Source organism: Quercus lobata, chromosome 7 (genome assembly GCF_001633185.2).
Source record: "Quercus lobata isolate SW786 chromosome 7, ValleyOak3.0 Primary Assembly, whole genome shotgun sequence".
Taxonomy (NCBI): Eukaryota; Viridiplantae; Streptophyta; class Magnoliopsida; order Fagales; family Fagaceae; genus Quercus; species Quercus lobata.
Window position 1 is genome coordinate 32,669,509 of NC_044910.1, and position 25,254 is coordinate 32,694,762.

General features: G+C 39.8%; 1 protein-coding gene across 1 annotated transcript; it reads left to right on the forward strand.

Moving 5' to 3' along the window:
* The first annotated feature begins 1,366 nt into the window (after positions 1–1,366).
* LOC115953426 (CBL-interacting serine/threonine-protein kinase 14-like) lies at positions 1,367–3,126 on the forward strand. The gene has a single exon (XM_031071065.1). It carries the CDS (start codon positions 1,679–1,681, stop codon positions 3,011–3,013), a length of 1,335 nt encoding a protein of 444 aa, XP_030926925.1. The 5' UTR covers positions 1,367–1,678; the 3' UTR covers positions 3,014–3,126.
* The last annotated feature ends 22,128 nt before the right edge of the window (positions 3,127–25,254 follow it).

Genomic DNA, 25,254 nt, shown 5'->3' on the forward strand with positions numbered 1-25,254 from the left:
AAATCTTACCCCTTCTTTTAGTGAGATAATTATTTACACTTGATAATTTTTTCTTTTATCTTTATTGAATCTATTAAAATATATAATTATTTATACATTTATTTTATAAGCTTTTTCATAAAACCGTGCAACGCACGGGCCTATAACTAGTATATATATTGTAGGGTCACGATTCGTGGCGGACCGTAACAGTGTCGGGTTCGCACGTAAAACGGCCCTAACAATATCATTTGTAGAGCGTGGGTTTGAAAGGCTAGGCCTTGATCGATAGGCGATGGGTTTTTCATGGCGTTCATACAAGGTTAAACGATCGTCACCCCTAGAGTACTTCTCATGGAGATGGGCTGGGAGGCTCTCGTTTTTTGGCCATTTTTCCCAGCCCCTTCCCAAAGTTACTTAGTTTTCCTTTTATACTCGCCTGTGTCCATTATCCTTCATCCACGTGTAGGGTCAATCTTTCCAAGGCTGATACTTGTCCCATCAGTCCATCCCCCAAAGTCGTTGGGGGTGGTTGTAAGAGCCAAAGAATGCGGCCCTGTCGGGTTCAGAATATTAAATGACAATAACAGCAGCTTTCCCTGGATATTTTTAGATCTTTCTTCCATGTTCCAGTCCTATACCGTTTTTACCCTTCCCTTTGGGGGTACTGTGGGTCTGCCGAGGACTGAATTACCCTCGGCGGTACCCAAAGGCTATTTCGTTGAACTTGGGCCATAATCCTCCTCGGTTTGGGCCTTTGGACTCTCCCTGGGTAGATGGGCCTGGCCCATAAATCATTTGCGCCCCACATATATATATATATATATATATATTCAAAACAAAATTGTTAAAATATTGAAAAATTTTATTGTTTCCATTAACTTTCTCTATTATTGAAAAGGGAAAATGCTAGAGAATCAGATTCAAGATTCTAACCCAACCTATGAACAATTAGTAAGAATTGATCAAATTAACAATTTGTAAAAAATTAATAAAATAGTTTATAATAATATAAAATCCAGTTGAAAAAATATAAAGTAAAATCTATTTTGATGTCTTGAAATCTAATACGTGGAATGAGTTCCGTTTGACCCTTAATTGAATATGACACGTTTGACATATTCTACATTTTTTTTTTTTTTTGGACAAAAGACATTCTTCAATTGATTAGATGGTGATAAAAATATTCTAAACAACTTTGAAAGTATAAATAGTAAAGAAATACTAATATTTTAAAAACATAAGGGATCATTTTGAAACAAACCTAAAAAATTGAGAACCAAAAAATCCGAAATTTTTGTTTCAAACAAACAAGAACCCAATCCAATTACCCTCGCTTCAAAGTTTACGGGACAACCTGTTTTTGTAAACCCGTGATCCCATCGTATTCACGTCGCTTTTATTTTTTTTTATTTCGGCAATAGTATTCACATCGCTTTTAGAAAAAGCAAAATCACCCTTTTTCTCTTTCAAATAAATACCCCGCACTTTCTTTCCTGCGCCTCTCAAAATCCATTGCTAGATAGGATTTTTCAAAAACAAATACACAAAAAACATCAAGAAGCAAAACCCAAAAAAAAAAATAAATAAAGGCTTTCTTTTTGTTTTTTTGGTGTGTGGATAAGTAAATTGAATTTTGAATTGGTGCTGATGTGTATGCTGTTTTGCTCCGTTACTCGATGCGAAGAGCAATAGAACGATGCCGGAGAGAGAGAACGAGAACGAGAACGAAAACGACGCCGCTTCGACCAGCGAAGCGGCGTCGTCTTCGTCGACTTCTACGACTTCGGAGGTGATGAACTTGTTCGGGAAATACGAGGTTGGGAAGTTGCTAGGCTACGGCGCCTTCGCGAAGGTGTACCACGCGCGGAACGTGCGCACGGGGCAGAGCGTGGCCATCAAGGCCGTGAGCAAGCAGAAGGTCCTCAAGGGCGGGTTCACGGCGCACGTTAAGCGCGAGATCTCTATCATGCGCCGGCTTCACCACCCGCACATCGTGAAGCTCTTCGAGGTTCTCGCCACCAAGACCAAGATCTACTTCGTCATGGAGTTCGCCAAAGGCGGCGAGCTCTTCGCGAAGATCGCGCGGGGCCGTTTCAGCGAAGATCTCAGCCGTCGGTATTTCCAGCAGCTGATCTCCGCCGTCGGTTACTGCCACTCCAGAGGCGTGTTCCATCGCGATCTCAAGCCCGAAAATCTCCTCCTCGACGAAAATTGGGATTTGAAGGTCTCCGATTTCGGACTCTCCGCCGTAAAGGACCAGATCCGACCCGACGGTTTGCTCCACACGCTTTGCGGTACTCCCGCTTACGTGGCGCCGGAGATTCTGGCGAAGAAAGGCTACGACGGAGCCAAAGTCGACGTTTGGTCCTGCGGTGTGATTTTGTTCGTGTTGAACGCCGGTTACTTACCTTTCAACGATCCGAATCTCATGGTCATGTATCGGAAAATTTACAACGGCGAATTTCGGTGCCCGAAATGGACGACTCCGGATCTCCGCCGGTTCATCTCGCGATTGCTGGACACGAATCCCGATACGCGAATCACCGTCGACGAGATCGTCCGAGACCCATGGTTCAGCAAAGGCCACAAAGAAATTAAGTTGCTAAACGACGACGTTTTTGACTTCAAGGACGACGAGGACTCGAACAGCAAGTCGTTGAACGCGTTTGATTTGATATCGTTTTCGTCCGGGTTTGACTTATCGGGTTTGTTCGGCGACCCCGAGATATCGGGCGAGCGATTCATGTCGGAGGAGACACCCGAAAAGATAATAGAGCGAATCGGCGAAATGGCAGAGGCCGAGAATTTGACTGTGACGAAGAAAGATTGGAAGGCAAAGTTGGAAGGACAGAATGGTAATTTTGTTGTGTTTGTTGAGGTTTACCGGTTGACGGAGAGTCTGGTAATTGTCCAGATACAGAAACGAGACAGAGAGACCGGAACTAGCCTTGATATTTGGAACGATAAATTAAGGCCTCAGCTTGATGATTTAGTATATCAACAACCGGAAGCGTCTGTTTCAGGTAACTGAGGCTGAGTTGGCGGTAATGTTGATTTCTCTGGGTTTCAGAATTCTCAGACTTTCTGTTTGTAATTTTACTGTGTATTATTGATTTTAAAATTCTAAAATAATCAAAAATGAAACCCCCAAAAAAAAAAAAAAAAAATCGGGTTCTGTGTATTCTGTTTTTTCCCGGGAAAAAAAAAAAATCGTTTTGCTGTTTTTATTAATTTTAGTTAAAACCTATAGCAATTTAAAAAAGAAGAAGATAAAGGCATTAAAGGCAAAGTACTTTTGGGTTTCTATTGTTCTTTTTTGGGTTAAACTCGACAAAAAGGAGTCGGAGTCTTGGAGACCATAATGGTGTAACATCAGTGGAGTTTTCATTGTTTGTTTATGATCATTTTAGCCATCAAACAAAGGTAATGGCACTGTTTAGAGAATAACCATGGTAATAGTTGGATCCAATTACTCGAGCTGGTAAAGTTTTTTGTTCTTGAATAAAGGACTTGAAATCGGAGTCTACCAAAAAAAAAAATCCGAATTAGGGATTTGTGATTGAATTTTGATTAAATTTTGGACCAAAAACTATTTTGTCTACTAAAAAATTAAAGACGAGATTTGTGTTTAGTGTATTAGAACATTGGATTAATTGTGAGATTTACCCTTGACAAATTATGGACGTGTTTCTGCATCACGCAAATGTTTCATTGGACTCGAAAGAAGTCGAATCCAATAATTTTAAGCTCTTTTGTTGAATGTTTTAAACATCTCATTGGCCGTACAAAATTGATGATTTGGAGTTTTGGACAACCAAACTTATGTTTCCTTCTTCCCTTTAACTCTACCTTTCCAATCAAGTCAAATTTACCTTTATTTTAACTAAAATTTTATATATTTGCACCTACCTAACCTTCTTGTCTTTAATCAGGTGGATAAGACGGAAACTTCTATAATAAAAAAAGAACTAAAATAGAGATAAAAATGACTGCTTGTCAAAGTTTTTATTAAGGGCGAGTAATCCAGATATGAATACCATAGCAGTACATATTAGGCACTGCTACAGATTACCCTTTAAGGAATATTTTTCCATTTTCTGAATTACTCTTTAAGGAGAATAGTTGGTTTAACTATAAACAATTTGAAATCAAGTTCCTTACTTAACTGTCCAATCAATCAATTAGCCTATTAGGGGGTGAGTTTGTTTGGATTTGGATCGGGTGCAATGCCTAATGCTCACTATGATTATCTTGCCTTACTCAAAAAAATATTTTTATCATTTTTACTTTTTATATATTTTTTTCACTTTTTTTTATTATTATTTAATGGTTGAGATTAAAATTTTTTTTTTTTTCAATTTCCAACCTCTCATTAAAAACTATTTGTATCACGTGCACTACTTTAATTTCAATCTAAATTTGTTTTGAGCTACATTTTTTTTAATGAAAAATTTGATGAAATATTGTAAGGATTTAACAAAAAAAAAAAAAAAAAAAAAGAAACTGCAGATTTATAATATTTTGTAATGTTTGGAACAGAGACAGATTGGAGTTTCGCATTAGATCAAGGCAAAACCGAAGAATGATAGACAAAAAATGCATCTAACATTCTTGTTTCAAAGATCATGATCATTAGGTGTGTAAAACTGTAAAAGAGTAAATAAACCTCTTAATAATAGTGACAGTCGGTGGAGTAACCAAAAGCCAGGGGTCCACCATCCAGATGCTCACCTGGTTCAACTTTATTCGTTTTGTTTTGAGAGATGATTCAACTTTGTTTTGTATATATAGAAAAAAAACAAAAACATGTATATAGCACATGATCAATGGTCTTATTGGCTTTTGTCTTTATTCAGACAGGGCATATCAATTCAATAATGTAGGAATCCATTATGAGAATCATTAATGGCCAAGTGCAAGTTCTTATCGGACACCCTATGCCCTATGCCCACTTTATTAGAACAAATATGTTACAATCAAATGGTCCACCCAATGAAAAAAGTTGATGTGGGAACAAATTATAGGGTCCACACAACGGCTAGTGTGTACCTAAATTTGTGGTACAGTGCAAGTTCCAGTAAATTAGCTGTTACTCCTAGCTTCTTAAGCGGCTGTCTAGATCACTCTCTCGTTGCATACGCAATATTTTCATAACAAATTATAAGGAATAAATTGTTATTAGTTTTAAAGTCATATTAATAGGTGCTCTTAAAGCAATTATTAATAATCTATAATAGAAAATTTTTAACACTACTTTCATGAAAAATGTAAAAAACTGTCAACAATATTTATTATTTTATCCTTCTTTCAAAAAAATATTTTTAAATATAACTCCTAAACCAATGCCTTAATATTTCCTTTAGTTTTAATTTAAATTCACAATTTAAATTACTTTTTTGCTCACCCCTTACAACCAATAACAACCTATCACTTAAAATTTGTTTAGAAAATATTATTAATGCAATCTCTCTCTCTCTCTCTCTGTGAAATTAGTTGAACTAAAAAAATAATAATAAGAAACAAATAGTTCGTTTGTTGAGTTAATAAGAGAACAGTAAATTTAAGTATTTAATTACACAAAAAGATTCTTATTGTTGAGTTAATTTGTTGTAATTGGAATTATACCAACTACAACTTATTATCTCAAACAAATTATAAAATAATTTTGATGCGTTTTGTCTCCTTAGTTTTTTTTTTTGTTTTTTTACATGGAGGGAATTAAATCCAAATTCTATTTACACAAAATTGCAAGATCTTTTAGTTTTGAAACTCCATGTCGTAATGAGTCATATCGTTATTATTAAAATTATTGTGAGGCTTTGGCATTGGTACGTACATTAACCACCACCATTAAAAATCATAATCTAAATTTATCAGTCAAAAATAGTCCCACTTGGGCATTGATTGAGCTCCGAATATGTTGGCAAATTAAAGGTGTAAGGACGCGATTCGTGGCGGACCGTAACAGTGTCGGGTTCGCACGTAAAAAGGCCCCTAACAATATCATTTGTAAAGCGTGGGTTTGAAAGGTTAGGCCCTGGTTGACAGGCGGTGGGTTTTTCGCGGTGTTCGTACAAGTTTAAGTTTTCCTTCACCCCTGGAGTCTTTCTCCTGGAGGTGGGCTGGGAGGCTCTGGTTTTTGGCCATTTTTCCCAACCTCTCTTTTAGGTTACTTATTTTTCCTTTTATATTTGCCTGCGTTCATTGTCCTTCGTCCACGTATAGGGTCAACCTTTCCAGGATTGATACTTGTCCCATCAGCCCATATTCAAAGTCATTGGGGGTGGTCGTAAAAGCCAAAGAATGCGGCTCTGTCAGGTTCAGAGCATTGAATGGCAGTAAGGGCAACTTTCCCTGGATATTTTAGATCTTTCTTCCAAGTTTCAGTCCTATACCGTTTTTACCCCTCTTTGAGGGGGGACTTTGGGTCTGCCGAGGACTGAGCTGTCCTCGGCAGTATCCATAGGCTATTTTGTCGAGCTTGGGCCATAGCCCTCCTCGGCTTGGGCCTTCGGATTCTCCCCGGGTAGATGGGTCTGGCCCATAAATCATTTGGGCCCCACAATAGCCCCTCAAAACCCGGCTGTCCAACCTCTTGGTTGGAAAGGGGGGTTTTGGTGATGCCGAACTTCTTCCTACGGCCCAATCAATTTGGCCTTTTAATAATGCTGGCGGCTCTTCATCTGTCCAAGAAATGCACCGGTCTATGAGACAGTTTTTTGATTTCGCGCTTGACGCGTTCTTGTCGTTTGGGTATCCAAGACGCGCTTTTAATGACCACTATTTACGAGACTACTTTAATTCGGCGGTTTGTTTTGATGGGGTGGAGAAACGGAACCGGCATGTTTGTGTTGGCAGATTCCTTTGGAGATCTGAACCTATTAAATGTCTCCCGCTCCACCCTCTGTATAAGAAGGAAGGGAGGAGGTTATTGTTTTTGTAAAGAATCCCTTTTCATCCTTCTGAGATTTGAAACACTTGGCCTCTCCTAGGGTTCATTTTACCCACTGGTTTATAAACTAAATCGTGATACACTTTACCATAACAACGAGTGATGCAGGAGCCAAACCCCTCCCATAAACGCCATATTCCAATAAAGCTCATTATGGCTCGATCGGGACAGGGGTGGCGAAGACTCAAAATCAACCTCACCCTTCTTTCAGTCAAAATCCGAAGCAGGGACTTGTCACGTCAAACTTTCGGCGTGACTGAGTCGAGAACACCCATCATCAGTACCAACCGCTCTCCTATGAGCATACCTAGTATGGCTCCAGTGTGTTGGGAGTCAGGATCGAGGCAGGGACTAAGTGTCTCTACTTCTTCCTCTCTTCCTTCACTGGTGCTATCCTCCGCCTCCCTTTCTTAGTCTTCCCAGCACCAGTTCCATCCTGGTGCTTTCAATTCTCCCTCTTTTGCTCCTTTTTCTTTCTTTTCATCTCTTTTCTCTTCTTCTCCTCCTTCTTTACTCATGTCCTCCACCTTCTTCATTCATCTCCTCCATCTTCTTCATTGATTTCTTCCTTACTATTTCCTTCTCCTTCATTTTTTCCCAAAGAAGGTTCTTATCGTAATATGAGCAGTATTGAGGCAGAGATTGGAGAGACTTTGAAGACGAGTTTAAAAGATGCCTGACAGTTTACTTATCTGTACTACGGATGTAATTGTTGCTTAGGCAGTTCACATTTTGTATAGGCTCGTTTGAGCCCCTCTTTGTACGTTGTAATAATTTTTCGTATTAATAAAAATCGTTGTTATTTTATTTCGCATGTTTTGTCTCTATGCCTTTTCTTTTTTTTTTTTAAATTTACAAATGCTGCTCGGCACAATAATATAGCATCTAAATCAATGACGACTAAGACCAAAATACTTGATAATAAAAAGATGTCGCCATAACTTTAATAGAAATGCTTGGCACAATAAGGCCGACCAGTGAAAAGTAATACTTACCCCATGCTAGCCGAGGAGTAAAACGAAGGTTTGATGTCGTGTGAGGAATAACCATTTGAAGATATATCACCCACCAAATGAACAGCCTTCTTATACGACTAAATGCTGGGGCGTTCCACCACCTTCCTTACAACTTTATTAGTCTTAACCTTTTATGGTGTTTAAGCCGTGGATGAAGTGACCTGACATTTTTATCAAGTAACCCATCTTACGAAATTCAAACCTTTTCTTATCCAAGTATTTGGTTTCCCCATTGGCTTGGGTCCGAGGACCATACAAGGCCTTGGTTCTGTCCAAAACTTGTAATAATTATAATTTTTGTACTTGGTTTCCCCATAGGCTTGAGTCCGAGGACCATGCAATGCCTTGGTTCTGTCCAAAACTTGTGATTTTTTTTTCTTTTTTGTACTTGGTTTCCCCATAGGCTTGAGTCCGAGGACCATGCAAGGCCTTGGTTTTGTCCCTGGGCCCATATGTTGAACGGGCCTGGGCCGCGAATTTACTGAGCCCACAAATTGAGAGGTATTTCCGTAGTCTTTGATCACGCGGTACTTTTTGGCGTCCCAGTGTTCGAGGTGCGCCTTCTCGAGACTCCTCTAGCCTCAGGGTTGCAGACGACGTGGGAAATCGAGTCAGAGACGTTTTGTCTGTAGCGTTCCTTGGGACGCTGCGTGAATTAAATGCCACCGGTTTACTTCTGGGTATAAATGGGATAGAGGATCACTTCACTTGCACATGACCTCTCCTGTTCCCTTCAGAACCATATTTCTTCCATATCCGCGATCTCTCTTTCTAGTGCCACTGCCTCAAAGCAAGATGTTTGAGGCGCGGATGGGGATGAAAGGTCTCCGCACGCTCCAAAGGCACCGAATCCTCAAGGTAATATGGTACGGACAAGGATGGCACAGATTCAAGCCAGTCCTCCGTCTTGACAGGAGGAAGATGGTATTCCTCTTTCTTTTAGTCAAAATCCGAAGCAGGTTCTGGTCATGCCAGATTTTTGGTAGGTCAGAAAAAGGAATTTCCGCGATCAGCGCCGTCTGCCCTGTGGCAGGCAAATTTTTGCGGGGGCTCCCCAACTTCCGGCTCCCTGCACCCTTTCTGTAGATGGTGTTAGCCTGAGGTCAGGTTCCCTGCACCTTTTCTCCACCGGTGCAGGCCCCGAGTTGGGTTCTTTTGCTGCCTGAGTTATGGGCGTGCAAAGGCATTGAGGAGGAATAAGGTCTCGAGGCAGTAGCCAACTTCTCCTCTGTGCTACCTCCTCGGCTTTATCTTCACTCTCTTGTATTTTTCGTTACATACGTAGTTAGCTTCAATGTAGGCTTTGTTTCAGCTTTTCATTGTACGCTGTACTGTTCCTTTGTCTTAATAAAATATGTGTCTATTTCTCTATACATATCTTTCTTCTCCGTAACAACTACTTTATGCATGAATATTAAATATAAGCTTGCCCTTAATGATACTCCGGGCAGAAAAATGCTTTAACACAGATTCCTATTGGTTTAAACTCACAAGTATTATCAAGTATAACAATGGTAATCCTCAGTAAATTAAACTCTTAGAACTAACCGGGATAACTGCTGAGTGCTGCGCGATGCACGCTAGACCAATGTCCAAAACTTAGCTTTCCTCCTCCAAGTAGTTGGTTTCCCCATAGGCTTGAGTCCGTGGACCATACAATGCCCTAGTTCTGTCCAAAACCTAGTTTTCCATCATCCAGATAGTTGGTTTCCCCATAGGCTTGAGTCCGAGGACTTTACAGTGCCCTGGTTCTATCCAAAACCTAGTTTTCCATCATCCAAGTAGTTGGTTTCCCCATAGGCTTGAGTCCGAGGACTTTGCAATGCCCTGATTCTGTCCAAAACCTAGTTTTCCATCATCCAAGTAGTTGGTTTCCCCATAGGCTTGAGTCCAAGGACTTTGCAATGCCCTGGTTCTGTCCAAAACCTAGTTTTCCTCATCCAGGTAGTTGGTTTCCCCATAGGCTTGAGTCCGTGGACCATACAATGCCCTGGTTCTGTCCAAAACCTAGTTTTCCATCATCCAGGTAGTTGGTTTCCCCATAGGCTTGAGTCCGAGGACTTTACAATGCCCTGGTTCTGTCCAAAACCTAGTTTTCCATCATCCAAGTAGTTGGTTTCCCCATAGGCTTGAGTCCGAGGACTTTGCAATGCCTTGGTTCTGTCCAAAACTAGTTTTCCATCATCCAGGTAGTTGGTTTCCCCATAGGCTTGAGTCCGTGGACCATACAATGCCCTGGTTCTGTCCAAAACCTAGTTTTCCATCATCCAGGTAGTTGGTTTCCCCATAGGCTTGAGTCCGAGGACCCCATAGGCTTGAGTCCGTGGACCATACAATGCCTTGGTTCTGTCCAAAACCTAGTTTTCCTCATCCAGGTAGTTGGTTTCCCCATAGGCTTGAGTCCGTGGACCATACAATGCCCTGGTTCTGTCCAAAACCTAGTTTTCCATCATCCAGGTAGTTGGTTTCCCCATAGGCTTGAGTCCGAGGACTTTGCAATGCCCTGATTCTATCCAAAACCTAGTTTTCCATCATCCAGGTAGTTGGTTTCCCCATAGGCTTGAGTCCGTGGACCATACAATGCCTTAATTCTGTCCAAAACCTAGTTTTCCATCATCCAGGTAGTTGGTTTCCCCATAGGCTTGAGTCCGTGGACCATACAATGCCCTGGTTCTGTCCAAAACCTAGTTTTCTCTTCTGTGTGGGATCCTGGCTTTAGGGGAGTTAACTCCTCAACCAAGCCCCTAGAGTTTATCCATATGATTAACGCTATCAAGTACCTAGTTTGCTCTTTACGGGAGACCTTGGCTTTAAGGGAGTTAGCTCCTCAGCCAAGCCCCTAGTCAAGAAACGTAGCCCCTAGCAGAACTTTATACTAGAACTCTATAACCAACGGTTAGAAATAACGAAGAAACTCTATCGACCCACATCCTATACCAACACACAAGCCTTCCCCACAGACGACGCCAATTGTAAGGACGTGATTCGTGGCGGACCGTAACAGTGTCGGGTTCGCACGTAAAAAGGCCCCTAACAATATCATTTGTAGAGCGTGGGTTTGAAAGGCTAGGCCCTGGTTGACAGGCGGTGGGTTTTTCGCGGTGTTCGTACAAGTTTAAGTTTTCCTTCACCCCTGGAGTCTTTCTCCTGGAGGTGGGCTGGGAGGCTCTGATTTTTGGCCATTTTTCCCAACCTCTCTTTTAGGTTACTTATTTTTCCTTTTATATTTGCCTGCGTTCATTGTCCTTCGTCCACGTATAGGGTCAACCTTTCCAGGATTGATACTTGTCCCATCAGCCCATATTCAAAGTCATTGGGGGTGGTCGTAAAAGCCAAAGAATGCGGCTCTGTCAGGTTCAGAGCATTGAATGGCAGTAAGGGCAGCTTTCCCTGGATATTTTAGATCTTTCTTCCAAGTTTCAGTCCTATACCGTTTTTACCCCTCTTTGAGGGGGGACTTTGGGTCTGTCGAGGACTGAGCTGTCCTCGGCAGTATCCATAGGCTATTTTGTCGAGCTTGGGCTATAGCCCTCCTCGGCTTGGGCCTTCGGATTCTCCCCGGGTAGATGGGTCTGGCCCATAAATCATTTGGACCCCACAAAAGGAAATCCACCCATCGTTTAGATCCTTACTGGCTATCAATTACCAATGTCATTACTAGTTCACCATAAATTCTTAATTAACTTGAGTCCACCAATAATGTTGGTAGTTTTTTAACATTAATTTAAACCGCTCAAAAAATCAGCTTTTTGTGGCCAACCTATGGAAGAGAAAATTATTGAATATTCTGGGAGTACCATAAATGCGTATTCTTTCCTCTCACATGAATTGTGAGTTCTACCATAAATTTAATTACTGGAACTCACATTTATGTGAGAGGAAGGAATACGCATTTATACTACTTTAGGAGTACTCAATAATTACCCGTATATCACATCAAAAAAAAAAAAAATTACCCGTATAGAAGTTGTTAAAATAATAATTAACAGATCAATGAATCCACTTTATCTCTATTGAAGATTAGAAAATAAAATTCTTTAGAAATTTTGAAGTAATACTACTATAAAATTCTTAATTTTTATCTATTTATTTAAAAATAAATGAATTAGATTTTATTACATAATCTATCTTTGATCAAGTATCAATAAGTGCTATGACATTAATGAGATTATGAGTTTGAAACTTATTACTAGCATTTTACTGCCATCCTCATGAGATTTCTCTCTGTAATAACTTGATGTGTGTGGGACGAGGAGATTGTAATGCATACACTTGAGAGAATTAATATATACTCAAAAAAGTTTAAATACCTTTGTTTGTCAAAAAATATCGACTAGTGTTTTTTTTTTTTTTAATGTAAATTATTGATGATGATGCAAAATCTAATTTATAAGGTGTATGTTAAGTGGATAGCATTTTAGGAATTATAAGATAAAATTATCCTAATAAGTAATAACTCTAAAGGGTTTCAATCCATTAAAAGTGTTCAAAACTTCAAATATAGGCTGGCTCTCATGGAAGCCGGCAAAGCTGGTGTTGGATTTGTGAAATGATTTGTCTCCTAAATCTTAATATATATATATATATATATATATATATATATATATACTAGTTATAGGCCCATGCGTTGCACAGTTTTATGAAAAAGCTTATAAAATAAATGTATAAATAATTATATATTTGAATAGATTCAATAAAGAAAAAAGAAAAAAAATTATCAAGTGTAAATAATTATCTCACTAAAATCAGGGGTAAGATTTCTTCCTAAAACTAAATTAAATTGATAATTTCGAATTGAATTTTAAATTGATAATTATTTAAAAAAAGAACTTACTAAACAGTTGATAAATCTAAAATTGCTATAATCTTGATAATATTATAAATTAAAATTAAACTTGATAATTTAAGAATACACGTGTAGAACATCTTGATAATTTGACGTAACATAAAAATCAAATAAGAAAATTGTTAAAATTAATCTATTAATTCTAACCATATTTAATCATTAATTCTAAGACCCTAACCCTAAGCATATAAATTAGATCAAAGCTAAGAAAATTAGTTTAAACAAAAGGCAACCAATACACAAAACCTAATCAATTTAATAAAAACAAAATGCAAAAACTAAGAAGGAGGCTTTAGAAACTTGACAATGTTTTCCAATGTTTTGAATTCATTAATTAAAATCACATGAAGAGAAAAAACAAATAATAGCACTAAAGAAAATAAAAAAAAATGAAAATAATAATAATAAAAGAAGAAAGAATGCATACCTGCATTGTCATGGGATTTAGACATTCACATATTGAAATAAGTTTCACTCCAAAAAAGATATATAGAGTTATATATATTGGTAGAGTTCCATTTGAAATATAATTCATTTAAATCTTATTGAAATTAAAGATATCTAATCAATGTTTTTTTTTTTATCCCATAAAAATTGGAATTAAAAAAAGTTCATATGAATAGAATGAATGAAAAAAAAAAAAAAAAAAAAAGTTGATTCAACATAACATAACATATAAAAAATAAAAAAGAGAGAAAGAGAACGTTATTGATAGCTGTAAGGACGTGATTCGTGGCGGACCGTAACAGTGTCGGGTTAGCACGTAAAAAGGCCCCTAACAATATCACTTGTAGAGCGTGGGTTTGGAAGGCTAGGCCCTGGTTGACAGGCGGTGGGTTTTTCGCGGTGTTCGTACGAGTTTAAGTTTTCCTTCACCCCTGGAGTCTTTCTCCTGGAGGTGGGCTGGGAGGCTCTGGTTTTTGGCCATTTTTCCCAACCCCCGTTGGATGCACTAACTTTTACATTATATAGTCCTTCTTGGTTGATCCTAGCCCTCCACTTGCAGGTCAGGCAGGAGCTTATTTCCGTATCCATCCCATCAACCGTCCCGTCTAACTTTCTACTAGTTGCATGGATCGAAGTTTACACCGTCCAAACGTCTTTTCTCATTAATCAGCTCTGAGTATTGGCAGGTGCATTTACTGAAGAGGGGACGCATTTTCCTTGGTCCAATTTCACACCCTGCTTCCCTATAGGTCCCATTCCGTTCACATCCCCTTGAGGGGGCTTTTTGGGGATTGCCTACACCATGGTGTTGGTCTTCCCATTGAAGCTTTGGAATGCCGAGGACAGGGTAGGTTCTCAGCCGTTCCCCTTGCTACCTCGGCCACTGATCATTTGTCTTCGGCAAGATACCTCCTCGGCACGGGCCCTGGGCCCAGATAGAGTTTGGGCCGGATTGCAGACCTCTCGGACCCACAATAGCCCCTCAAAATCCTGCTATCCGTCCCCTCGGACGGATAGGAGGGTTTTGATGACATCAGGGATCTGCCAATGCCTATCAATCCTTGTCATCTATCGATTCCCGAGGTTTTTCATCTGCCCAAGGCACGTTCCTAGAGCCGTTGGAAGGCGAAACGTGGCCTCATTAAATACGGGCGGCTTGGTGCTTCCCACGTTCAACGGTGTGATGGAAATCGAACGGTGGTGATCTCCTGGCCTCTTTGGGCGGGAAAAAGGGCGTGCAGTTTACCCTAGAAAGTATAAAAGATTTTTTGGAGATGGATCCGTCTCTCCAGTTCTGTACTTAAGAGTTTTAGTGCGTGTATCCAGGGTTCATCCGAACTTCCGCCCAAATTCAAGTCTATCTCAAGCACATATAGCCCATCCGAAGCGTAATTCTCTTTTTATGTAAGTTCCCTACCTCCATTAACTCACGTTTTTTCTTTTCTGAGTTTATTTCTCTTTGGCTCCCTTTCTTTTCCGTCGCGGGTTAGGTTTGTTTTAGTAAATGACAAAGGCGGCTAAATTGAGATTGAGGAAGTTGGTCGATACTGAAGAGGCGATGAATAAGTTCATCGTTGATTATAGGATTCCCCCCAACGTAAGTCTGGAGCACTGTAAGATGGGGGAATGGCACATTAAGAGGGGAACGGGCGCGGTTGTAATTCCCGTCCTCGCCTTTGTAGAGGGAGGTATGAGAATCCCTATGGGACCAGTGACGAGGGGTTACCTCAGGCATTTCCGTTTAGCCCCTACCCAGTGCGCCGGCAACGTTCTTAGGATTCTGGGTTGCGTGGACGCTTTAAACGAGAAGATGGGTTTAAGACTGACCCACCATGATGTAAACTGGTGCTATAACCTCCAGAAATTGAAAGGAAAAACCTACTATATGAGGTCGAGGGATGATAGGGTTCGGTTGATCCAGTGCCTCCCTGATTCCAACAAGGGACTGAACAAGGATTTCCTTATCGTCTCTGGGGAGTGGCATGATGGCGATCCATGCCCCGTAGTAGAAGGAGAACCAGGTGGGGTATTAAGAATGGAAGAGGGATAACCCTTTAAACCATTCTAACCTAACGTTCTCCGATAACTAACCATGCATATATGTTTGTTGTTTTTGTAGATGAACACGCCTATACACGGCATTTTCATTTAGTCAATCGGGCGGACTTGGAGACCGTTTTACAAGCGGCGGTTTTTGTGAATGACAGTGATGGCCAAGTCCGTGCAGCTCACAAAATACTAGGGTACCCTCCGGTTCAGAAGTCATTCGGGGACGCGAAGCACGTGATCAGTGCCCGCCGTCCTTGGCTTCCAAAAATTACCGTGGTAGAGAAGGGATTTTTAATCTCGCAGGAGCCAGCTGTCCCCAAGAACCTCCCCCTGGTGGGCCCCTCTTCATCTCATCAAGCAGCAGAGGACGAAGGTGAGCCAGATCAGCCGGAGGAAGGGTTCGGGGTATTTGACTTAGTCTACCAATCCGAGGACCCTCCTGGTGACCTAGGTGACCCAGCCTTGTCCGAGACGGAATTGTCATTAATAGGCACCTCTTCTCAAGCCGAGATGGGAGTCAAGAGAATACCTTTAACCCCCCTTCTTCAACTCCTCGAGGACCAACCAGGGAAGGATACCCAGGAGGCACCACAACTCACTGCCCCTCCTCCACCACCTCGGCCCCTTACAATCTAAACCAGGTCATCCTCCACCAAGTCTCAGCCACAATCCACCCGCCCCGAACCTCCCGCCTCCTCCCAATCAGCTCAGTCTCCTCGACATGAAGGTGCTGATTCCAAGAGAAAGAGGAGCCCTAAGGGCAAGGACATCGTGGACGAGGGAAAATCCCAACCTCCTAAGGAGAAGGATGAGACTCCGCGCACAAAACAACTGAAGATCAGACCCCAAGGCAAAGGCAAAGGTCCCGCAGTTCAAACCTCTCAAGGCAAGGGAAAAGGAATTGATTCACAACCCCTGCCGAGCGCCTGGCTTCCTGCCCCAATGCTTCACGGGGGTCCATTACTGGAAACTGCCTCTCTGAGGGACTTTGGAGACGGCGAGGGTGGATACATGGCGGATGCATTGGGGAGAACCATGTTACTCCCTAATGACATGGATGAGCTGAAGAGAATGAGGATGCAGGAGGTTTTTCTCAGTACTAAAAGATACTTGGGCATGGTAAGGTTTCTTGAAATCTTACACTTTATTAATTCTTGTCACCGGCTTGTCACTCACTACACGTTCATCTTTCTTGACAGGCTCTCCAGGCAACCTATAGGATGGAGGAAGAAGTGCACGACAGGAGTAAGGCGGCCGAGAACGAACGCAAGAAGCGCATAACGACCTCAAAGACTCTCGAAGCTTCTGAAAACGAACTTGCCAATGTCAAGGATGACTTAACAATGACTACCCGTGAGAGGGATAACATCTCGGCGGGCCTTGCTAGTGCCCAAAAACAGGCCAAAGACCAAACCAAGCACGCAATCGAAGCCGAGGATCAGCTGCGAACAGCCAGAGATCTGATCGAGGATTTAAATAAGCAGCTGGCCGCAGCTCTGCATGAGAAAGGAGTGGCAGAATATGCCCGTGATGAAGCCGTAAAGGCAAAGCAGGAGGCCGAGTTTGCCAGGAATGAGGCAGAGGCCTCCAAAAACGCGGCCGAGGACGATGGTTACAACATGGGAGTAGCCGAAACCCAAGCCATCCTTAAGGCGCAGATTCCTGGAGTGTGCAGGCTTTATTGCTCTCAGGTCTGGGAAGAAGCATTGAAGCGAGCTGGGGTGGACGCTTCATCAGATTTGTGGAAGGCAGAGAGCGTATTCTATCCGGCGGCCATCCGCGAGACCACTTCCACCAGTTCTGCGACCACGGATGACCAACTCGAGGAAGGGGTCACCCCGTCGGAAAACCTACAAGCCAGTGGTTCCTCTAGCAAAGAGCCCAAAAATGGAAAACTTCAGGATGTGATAGTGATACCGCAGCATGCGGATCCTGGGGCACCTACAGAGGTTACTGAGCCCGAGGTTGGCATTCAGGTGCCCAGTACAGAAGAATCAGCCACACTTGTACAGCCGCCAAAGGCTATCCCCCTTACTGCGGTCCCTCCGAGTACCAGTGCTGATCCTGTTCAGCCTTCCCCAGAAGGAACCGTCATTCCGGGCATCGAAGCTGATCTTGCTCCCACTTCCCAAGATGTTACCGACAAAAAAGCAGAAAAGTAGAAACCTTCGTTGGGCTTTTGTATTCGTTTCTATTTTGAACGATTAACTTGTTTCTTTTCTTTTCACAAACTTCCTAATTTATTGATGGTTTACAAGCATTTGAACATGTATATATGAAATCTTGTTTTTCCTCTTTCCTTCTAATTACATCGTTAACCGCCCTCGTTGATGCGCGCTATTTGCTTATGAACTCTGCGCTGATTTATTTTAACATGTACAAATAGCTATGCATGCGATACATTTATCATCATATTTCCCCGAATCTCAATTTACCTGCACCCACAGAGGCCTTAGATTCATTCCTAACCTTCGTCTTGCGAAGATATAAGCACCATTTTCGACGTCACGCACAATGGCTAAATCTTGCTTAGTGCCTGGTTTTCCTCATCCAAGTAGTTGGTTTCCCGATAGGCTTGAGTCCGTGGACCACGCAATGCCCTGGTTCTGTCCAAAACCTAGTTTTCCTCATCCAAGTAGTTGGTTTCCCCATAGGCTTGAGTCCGAGGACCATGCAATGCCTTGGTTCTGTCCAAAACCTAGTTTTCCTCATCCAAGTAGTTGGTTTCCCCATAGGCTTGAGTCCGAGGACCATGCAATGCCTTGGTTCTGTCCAAAACCTAGTTTTCCTCATCCAAGTAGTTGGTTTCCCCATAGGCTTGAGTCCGAGGACCATGCAATGCCTTGGTTCTGTCCAAAACCTAGTTTTCCTCATCCAAGTAGTTGGTTTCCCCATAGGCTTGAGTCCGAGGATACAATGCCCTGGTTCTGTCCAAAACCTAGTTTTCCCTCATCCAGGTAGTTGGTTTCCCCATAGGCTTGAGTCCGTGGACCATACAATGCCCTGGTTCTGTCTAAAACCTAGTTTTCCATCATCCAAGTAGTTGGTTTCCCCATAGGCTTGAGTCCGTGGACCATACAATGCCCTGGTTCTGTCCAAAACCTAGTTTTCCATCATCCAGGTAGTTGGTTTCTCCATAGGCTTGAGTCCGAGGACTTTACAATGCCTTGGTTCTGTCCAAAACCTAGTTTTCCATCATCCAAGTAGTTGGTTTCCCCATAGGCATGAGTCCGAGGACTTTACAATGCCTTGGTTCTGTCCAAAACCTAGTTTTCCATCATCCAAGTAGTTGGTTTCCCCATAGGCTTGAGTCCGAGGACTTTACAATGCCTTGGTTCTGTCCAAAACCTAGTTTTCCTCATCCAGGTAGTTGGTTTCCCCATAGGCTTGAGTCCGTGGACCATACAATGCCCTGGTTCTGTCCAAAACCTAGTTTTCCATCATCCAGGTAGTTGGTTTCCCCATAGGCTTGAGTCCGAGGACCATATAATGCCCTGGTTCTGTCCAAAACCTAGTTTTCTCTTTGTGTGGGATCTTGGCTTTAGGGGAGTTAGTTCCTCAACCAAGCCCCTAGAGTTTATCCATACGATTAACGCTATCAAATGCCTAGTTTGCTCTTTACGGGAGACCTTGGCTTTAAGGGAGTTAGCTCCTCAGCCAAGCCCCTGGTCAAGAAACGTAGCCCCTAGCAGAACTTTATACTAGAACTCTATAACCAACGGTTAGAAATAACGAAGAAACTCTATCGACCCACATCCTATACCAACACACAAGCCCTTTCCCACAGACGGCGCCAATTGTAAGGACGCGATTCGTGGCGGACCGTAACAGTGTCGGGTTCGCACGTAAAAAGGCCCCTAACAATATCATTTGTAGAGCGTGGGTTTGGAAGGCTAGGCCCTAGTTGACAGGCGGTGGGTTTTTCGCGGTGTTCGTACGAGTTTAAGTTTTCCTTCACCCCTGGAGTCTTTCTCCTGGAGGTGGGCTGGGAGGCTCTGGTTTTTGGCCATTTTTCCCAACCCCCGTTGGATGCACTAACTTTTACATTATATAGTCCTTCTTGGTTGATCATAGCCCTCCACTTGTAGGTCAGGCAGGAGCTTATTTCCGTATCCATCCCATCAACCGTCCCGTCTAACTTTCTATTAGTTGCATGGATCGAATTTTACACTGTCCAAACGTCTTTTCTCATTAATCAGCTCTGAGTATTGGCAGGTGCATTTACTGAAGAGGGGACGCATTTTCCTTGGTCCAATTTCACACCCTGCTTCCCTATGGGTCCCATTCCGTTCACATCCCCTTGAGGGGGCTTTTTGGGGATTGCCTACACCATGGTGTTGGTCTTCCCATTGAAGCTTTGGAATGCCGAGGACAGGGTAGGTTCTCAGCCGTTCCCCTTGCTACCTCGGCCACTGATCATTTGTCTTTGGCAAGATACCTCCTCGGCACGAGCCTTGGGCCCAGATAGAGTTTGGGCCGGATTGCAGACCTCTCGGACCCACAATAGCTATAAGGAGTTTTGATATATATATATTTTAAATGTCATCAACGTAGAAATTATCAAATTAATGGATATATATACAGTTTTTTGGGATAGATAGAGATTATCAAATTATTGGAAATATATACTATTTCTTGGGATAGATTTATATTAATCACCTATTGAAGAATTTGGATTGTGCTTATCCCTTAATAATCAAGTTTTGTAGCTTGATATTTTGATAAATAAAAAAATAATGTTAATTAGATGAAAAATATTATCTAAGTTAAATTTTTGTATGTTAAATATTATCCCTTAATTTAAGAAATATATCCTAACAAATAAAAAATAATGTTAATCTAATTTTATTTAATGATAAGTGTAAGGACACGATTCGTGGCGGACCGTAATAATGTCGGGTTCGCGCGTGAAAAGACCTTAACAATATCATTTGTAGAGCGTGGGTTTGGAAGGCTAGGCCTTGATCGACAGGCGGTGGGTTTTTCATGGTGTTCGTACAAGTTTAAGTTTTCCTTCACCCCTGGAGTCTTTCTCCTGGAGGTGGGCTGGGAGGCTCTGGTTTTTGGGCATTTTTCCTAACCCCACTATTGGTGCACCTTCCTTTTTATTATATAGTCCGTCTTGGTTGATCCTGACCCTCCACTTGTAGGTCAGGCAGGAGCTTATTTCTGTATCCATCCCATCAACCGTCCCGTCTAACTTTCTATTAGTTGCATGGATCGAAGTTTACACCGTCCAAACGTCTTTTCTCATTAATCAGCTCTAGGTATTGGCAGGTGCATTTACTGAAGAGGGGACGCATTTTCCTTGGTCCAATTTCACACCCTGCTTCCCTATGAGCCCCATTCCGTTCACATCCCCTTGAGGGGGCTGTTTGGGGATTGCCTACACCATGGTATTGGTCTTCCCATTGAAGCTCTGGAATGCCGAGGACAGGGTAAGTTCTCAGTCGTTCCCCTTGCTACCTCGGCCACTGATCATTCGTCTTCGGCAAGATACCTCCTCGGCACGGGCCCTGGGCCCAGATAGAGTTTGGGCCGGATTGCAGAACTCTCGGACCCACAATAAGAAATTAGAGTGATGAAGAAGATTGTTGCAAATCAAAGATAAGCACTTAGCCATTAGCATAATCACAATTCATGACATGAGATTATTATATTAGTATATAAATTTTTATGATTTGGCAACATCTTTTATATTTCCTTTGTCACATGGTTGTACATCAAACTGGAAGCCAATGAACCCACTAAAAGTTACAATGCTAAAAACACTGTCAATTTTTTGTTTTCCTCTCTTTTTTGGTTTAAATTCTATTCTTAGGTAATTCTTTTAGATAGACACAACCGTTATAATTGTAAATGAAATACTACTTTATTTCATTACTTGATTTGTCATATTTATCCAAAAAATATGTATATAACTATTCTAAAAACTGCCTGCAAAATAGCATAGCCGCACCGCATGGTACAATGCTGTTTGCGGTTTTATAATAAGAAACCCGCACAAACCGCACCGCACCCTCTCTATATATTAATATATTTATTTATTTTTAATATTAAATATAATATTAATAGTTCAATAACCCTAGTTTTCCAAAAAAAAAAAAAAAAAGTTTGATAACCCTAACAAATGTTGACTAGGAAAGCCAGCCCAAAATAAGGAAAAATTAGCTCAATAGTATAAAACTTAGCCCAAAACAAAGGAAAAAAATTAGTTTTGGGCTACGTAGAAAAAACCAAAATTTGAAAAATATACCGACATTTCTCACAATCAATTTTTTATTTTTTTATTTTATAATCTTTCAACAATCAATTAATTGCGAATTTTCCCATAGAAATATTTATCTGGTGTATTTCTGGTTTAGCTTAAAAATAGTCTCTAATATGTCGTGCCAAGTGGGTAACTAGAAATTTTTATTAACAATATCTAAAGAGATAGGAGTACATATTTTATGGATGAAGATAGAACTTAAACTATATTTAATGAACAAAAGGCTCTAGTTTTGTCTTTGATATATGTCATCCAAGTTTTATTTTTATCCTATGTAATTGGACGAAATTAATGTAGAGCATTTTAAAATTTCATGGTTGAAATTAAATCTTTCTAAATTGTAAGGATGTAATAAACAGATCTCTAACTATATTTAAGGAAAGAAAGAATGGTTTAACCCCCTATTAAATTATCTTATGGGGATTGTGACGTTCAATCTAATTTAAGGTGTCCTTGTTATTGATATTCTCTTCATCTCAGTTAAACCCATTTCGAAATTCAACTTGGAATTTTCTCTATCACATATATATACACTATCATGATTGTGAGTTTCAATGCTTGAATCACAATCAGGGTCCGAGTACTCTTATCTTTAATTTCTTGGCTTTGGCTTAATTCTAGTTCCCATTCTGTCGTGCAATGTAGATTTGTTTCTGTGTATTCTCTGGTTTGGACTGATCCAACAGCGATCTCTAATGTCTATTTCTTGCCAGATGACCACTCCGATAATATGGGAAACGTTCGATAATAGCTAGCCATGCACATGGTCTTTTAAAGGACCACCTACGACATGCAAGTTCTCGTTTCTGTCTTTTCCAAACGAATTCATTGATTTTTGTTTTTCCTTTTTGAAAGTAAGTCTGAGGATATGCTTTCTTCACAATTATTGATGTACCATATTCGATTCGGTTGCCACTGAAAAAAAAAAAAAAAAAAAAAAGCTTATTTTAATATAAGAATCTATTTTTTTTATTTTATATACTTATTTTTTAAAACACTTTACATCAAATTATTTATCTTATATTATATTTCATTAAAATATAATTTTCTTGATTCATTTATTTATCTTGCTTTACACAATAAAAATTATCCACTCTCTTCCCTCATTCTCGAGATACATAAATAAAGAATAAAAAACTAAGTTTTACATGGTTAGAGTATTAGCATGGGGTGTAATAAAACCCTCCTCCAAATTGTTATTTTAGAAATACACCCACTCAAATTAAGCTTTATCCGGGTGTGTATTATTAAATTTTTTTAGCAACCATAAATAGTAAGTGTGTATATATACAAATTACTATAACTAGACGATAAACTAATATATTATATTTTGTTGTATCTTTCTTCCAATAAACAATTATTAACCCTTTTTATTACTTTTTTTAGTTTTTCTCTCTCTTCACACTCTCTCCCTCTCAAGTAAATAGTAAATAAAGAATAAAAAAAAAATTTAAATGAAGTAGTGAATAACAGAGATTGAAATGTAAGATGTATTGTAAAGTGGAATGATATAATAGATAAAATAACCTTTTAGATGGTAAAATGGACATTTTTATGCAAACTCGAATGTGAATGCTCTTAACCATAACAACAATGCATATTTACACAATTTTAGTTTGTTTGATATGTGTAGTTTTTGAATAACAATGTGTAAATTTGACACATTTTTTTTATTATATACCCTCTGATGTAACTGCTCTAGAGAGTTTATATGTAAGTGGTATTACTCTATTCATAACCTACATCTTCAAAAGCTATAAAAAAAATGTTATTTTTCGTAGCCTTACTCTCTTTTATATTTCTTTTATATTTTTAAGATTCTTCTAGCCTTACATATCGAGTGATTCTTTAATGACACCAAGTAATTAGGACAAAATTTACGTACAGTATTTTAGATGCTATTCTTTAGGTTTTCCTTTTAAAATTCAGCCATGTGACTACTTAACTAAAAAATATACTTCCATTCCATGAGAAAAAATCAATATGGCAGAATCTTACAAAGAAAACCTAAAGAACAACACCTAAGTATTGTATCTAAGTCTTGCTCAAGTAACTAATGGTACTTAATTTGGCCATGTAACATGAAAATCAAAGGTGGTCAGAGCTAGATTTCGAGCTACCCATATGTGAGACAATGAGAGCTATGCAGATAATGTGGTGGGTGGAAGTGATTTAAGGGATCTTAATAAATTGTACGCAATCAATAAAACATGATATCATGGAACCCACACAAATAAATTCTAACTGTACCAACAACGATGACAATGTGGTGTATTATTGTAAAGTTTCCTTTTGAGCCGCAACGATGGTATCATGCATGAAACCCATTCTATGATTCTATGGCCATGCATGATCAGGCCATATATACTTAGTGTTCATTTAAGAAACAAATATGAATCTTATAAAAAAATGAATAAAAAAAGACAAAGAAAGAAAATTATTGTTCAAAAATTGCATCCTCTTTGGCTGGTGTCCACTATAATATTTGTTTTGTTTTGTTTTAACTTTTTTTTTTTTTTTTTATGAATTGGTAGGGCGGGTTGGGTTTTATTTAATTCTTTATTTGTTTGAAGTTTGGGTTGGATTGGATTTAGGTTAGTAAAGTAACTGGATCAAACCCACATTACGAAATTTATAAAAAAAAAATATGTGCACATTTTAAGGATTTTATTTTGATTTATTTTGGTGTTTAGATAATTAAATTTGATAAAGTTCTTTATCAGACATTGCCCTAAGCCTGTTGTTGTTCTCTGTTTTTGTTAATACATTTCCTTCTCTACCAAAAAAAATAAAAAGATAATTAGTTTTGATATAATTAAAATATTATTACCAATTGTGAAAATTGGAATCATTTATTGAATAATAAACTTTAATAATTGATTGAAAACAAATTTTTTTTTTTAATTAGGCAGGACAAAATAACTCAAACCGACGACCCAACCAAATCCATACTTGTTGGGTTGGGTTGAATTTGTTTTTAAAGCTAATAAGGGTTGGGTTACGAAAAGGTCAGATTTTGTTCAAAAATAACAAACCCAACCCAATTAGCTTTTATATATGAATTGAGCCATATAATCCCATGAGCTCACTCCAAACTGGGCTGTAAGCCCATTAATCTCGTGTGATTGTCTTTAACATAATGTTGGATTCAACTGAGTTGGTCTCTAGCTCTACTCCCTTTAGAGTATATTAGTATGCTAGTGGCAACGCTTTGTTCTGAGCATTTTCCAAATACTTCTTTGGACATTGCTCCAAAGTGAGACATTATATAGGCCCATGAATCTACCAAAAGGTCCAAAACCAGCCAAGCTCTCCCTTACTTTATGGATCACATTTACGCTCATCACTAACTCCTTTTGGAAGATTTCCTATTTCTACTACCGGCAGCTTCATGTGATAAAGGAAAAACATAACCCTTTGGACCTTTAAGGAGATTATCCCCATTGCATTTTTTTTTTCTTAGTTGATTTCAAGAGGCATCCTCTTGCTTTTTAATATGGACATATGGTTTATCTTTCTAAAATTAAATGATCAAGAAAAACGTGGAAATTAGAAAGAATTCCTTTTCTATATTTTGGCCTCTAGTAGATGACTAAACTACATAATCATGATTAAAGTAAAGGTTAAATGAATGTAACAAAAACTACTAAAGCTAAAATCAGATGCAATGAACATTCAAATATTTATCCAG

Coding starts and splice junctions, on each gene's coding strand:
- LOC115953426 (XM_031071065.1), top strand. CDS start 1,679: ATGCCGGAGAGAGAGAACGAGAACGAGAACGAAAACGACGCCGCTTCG.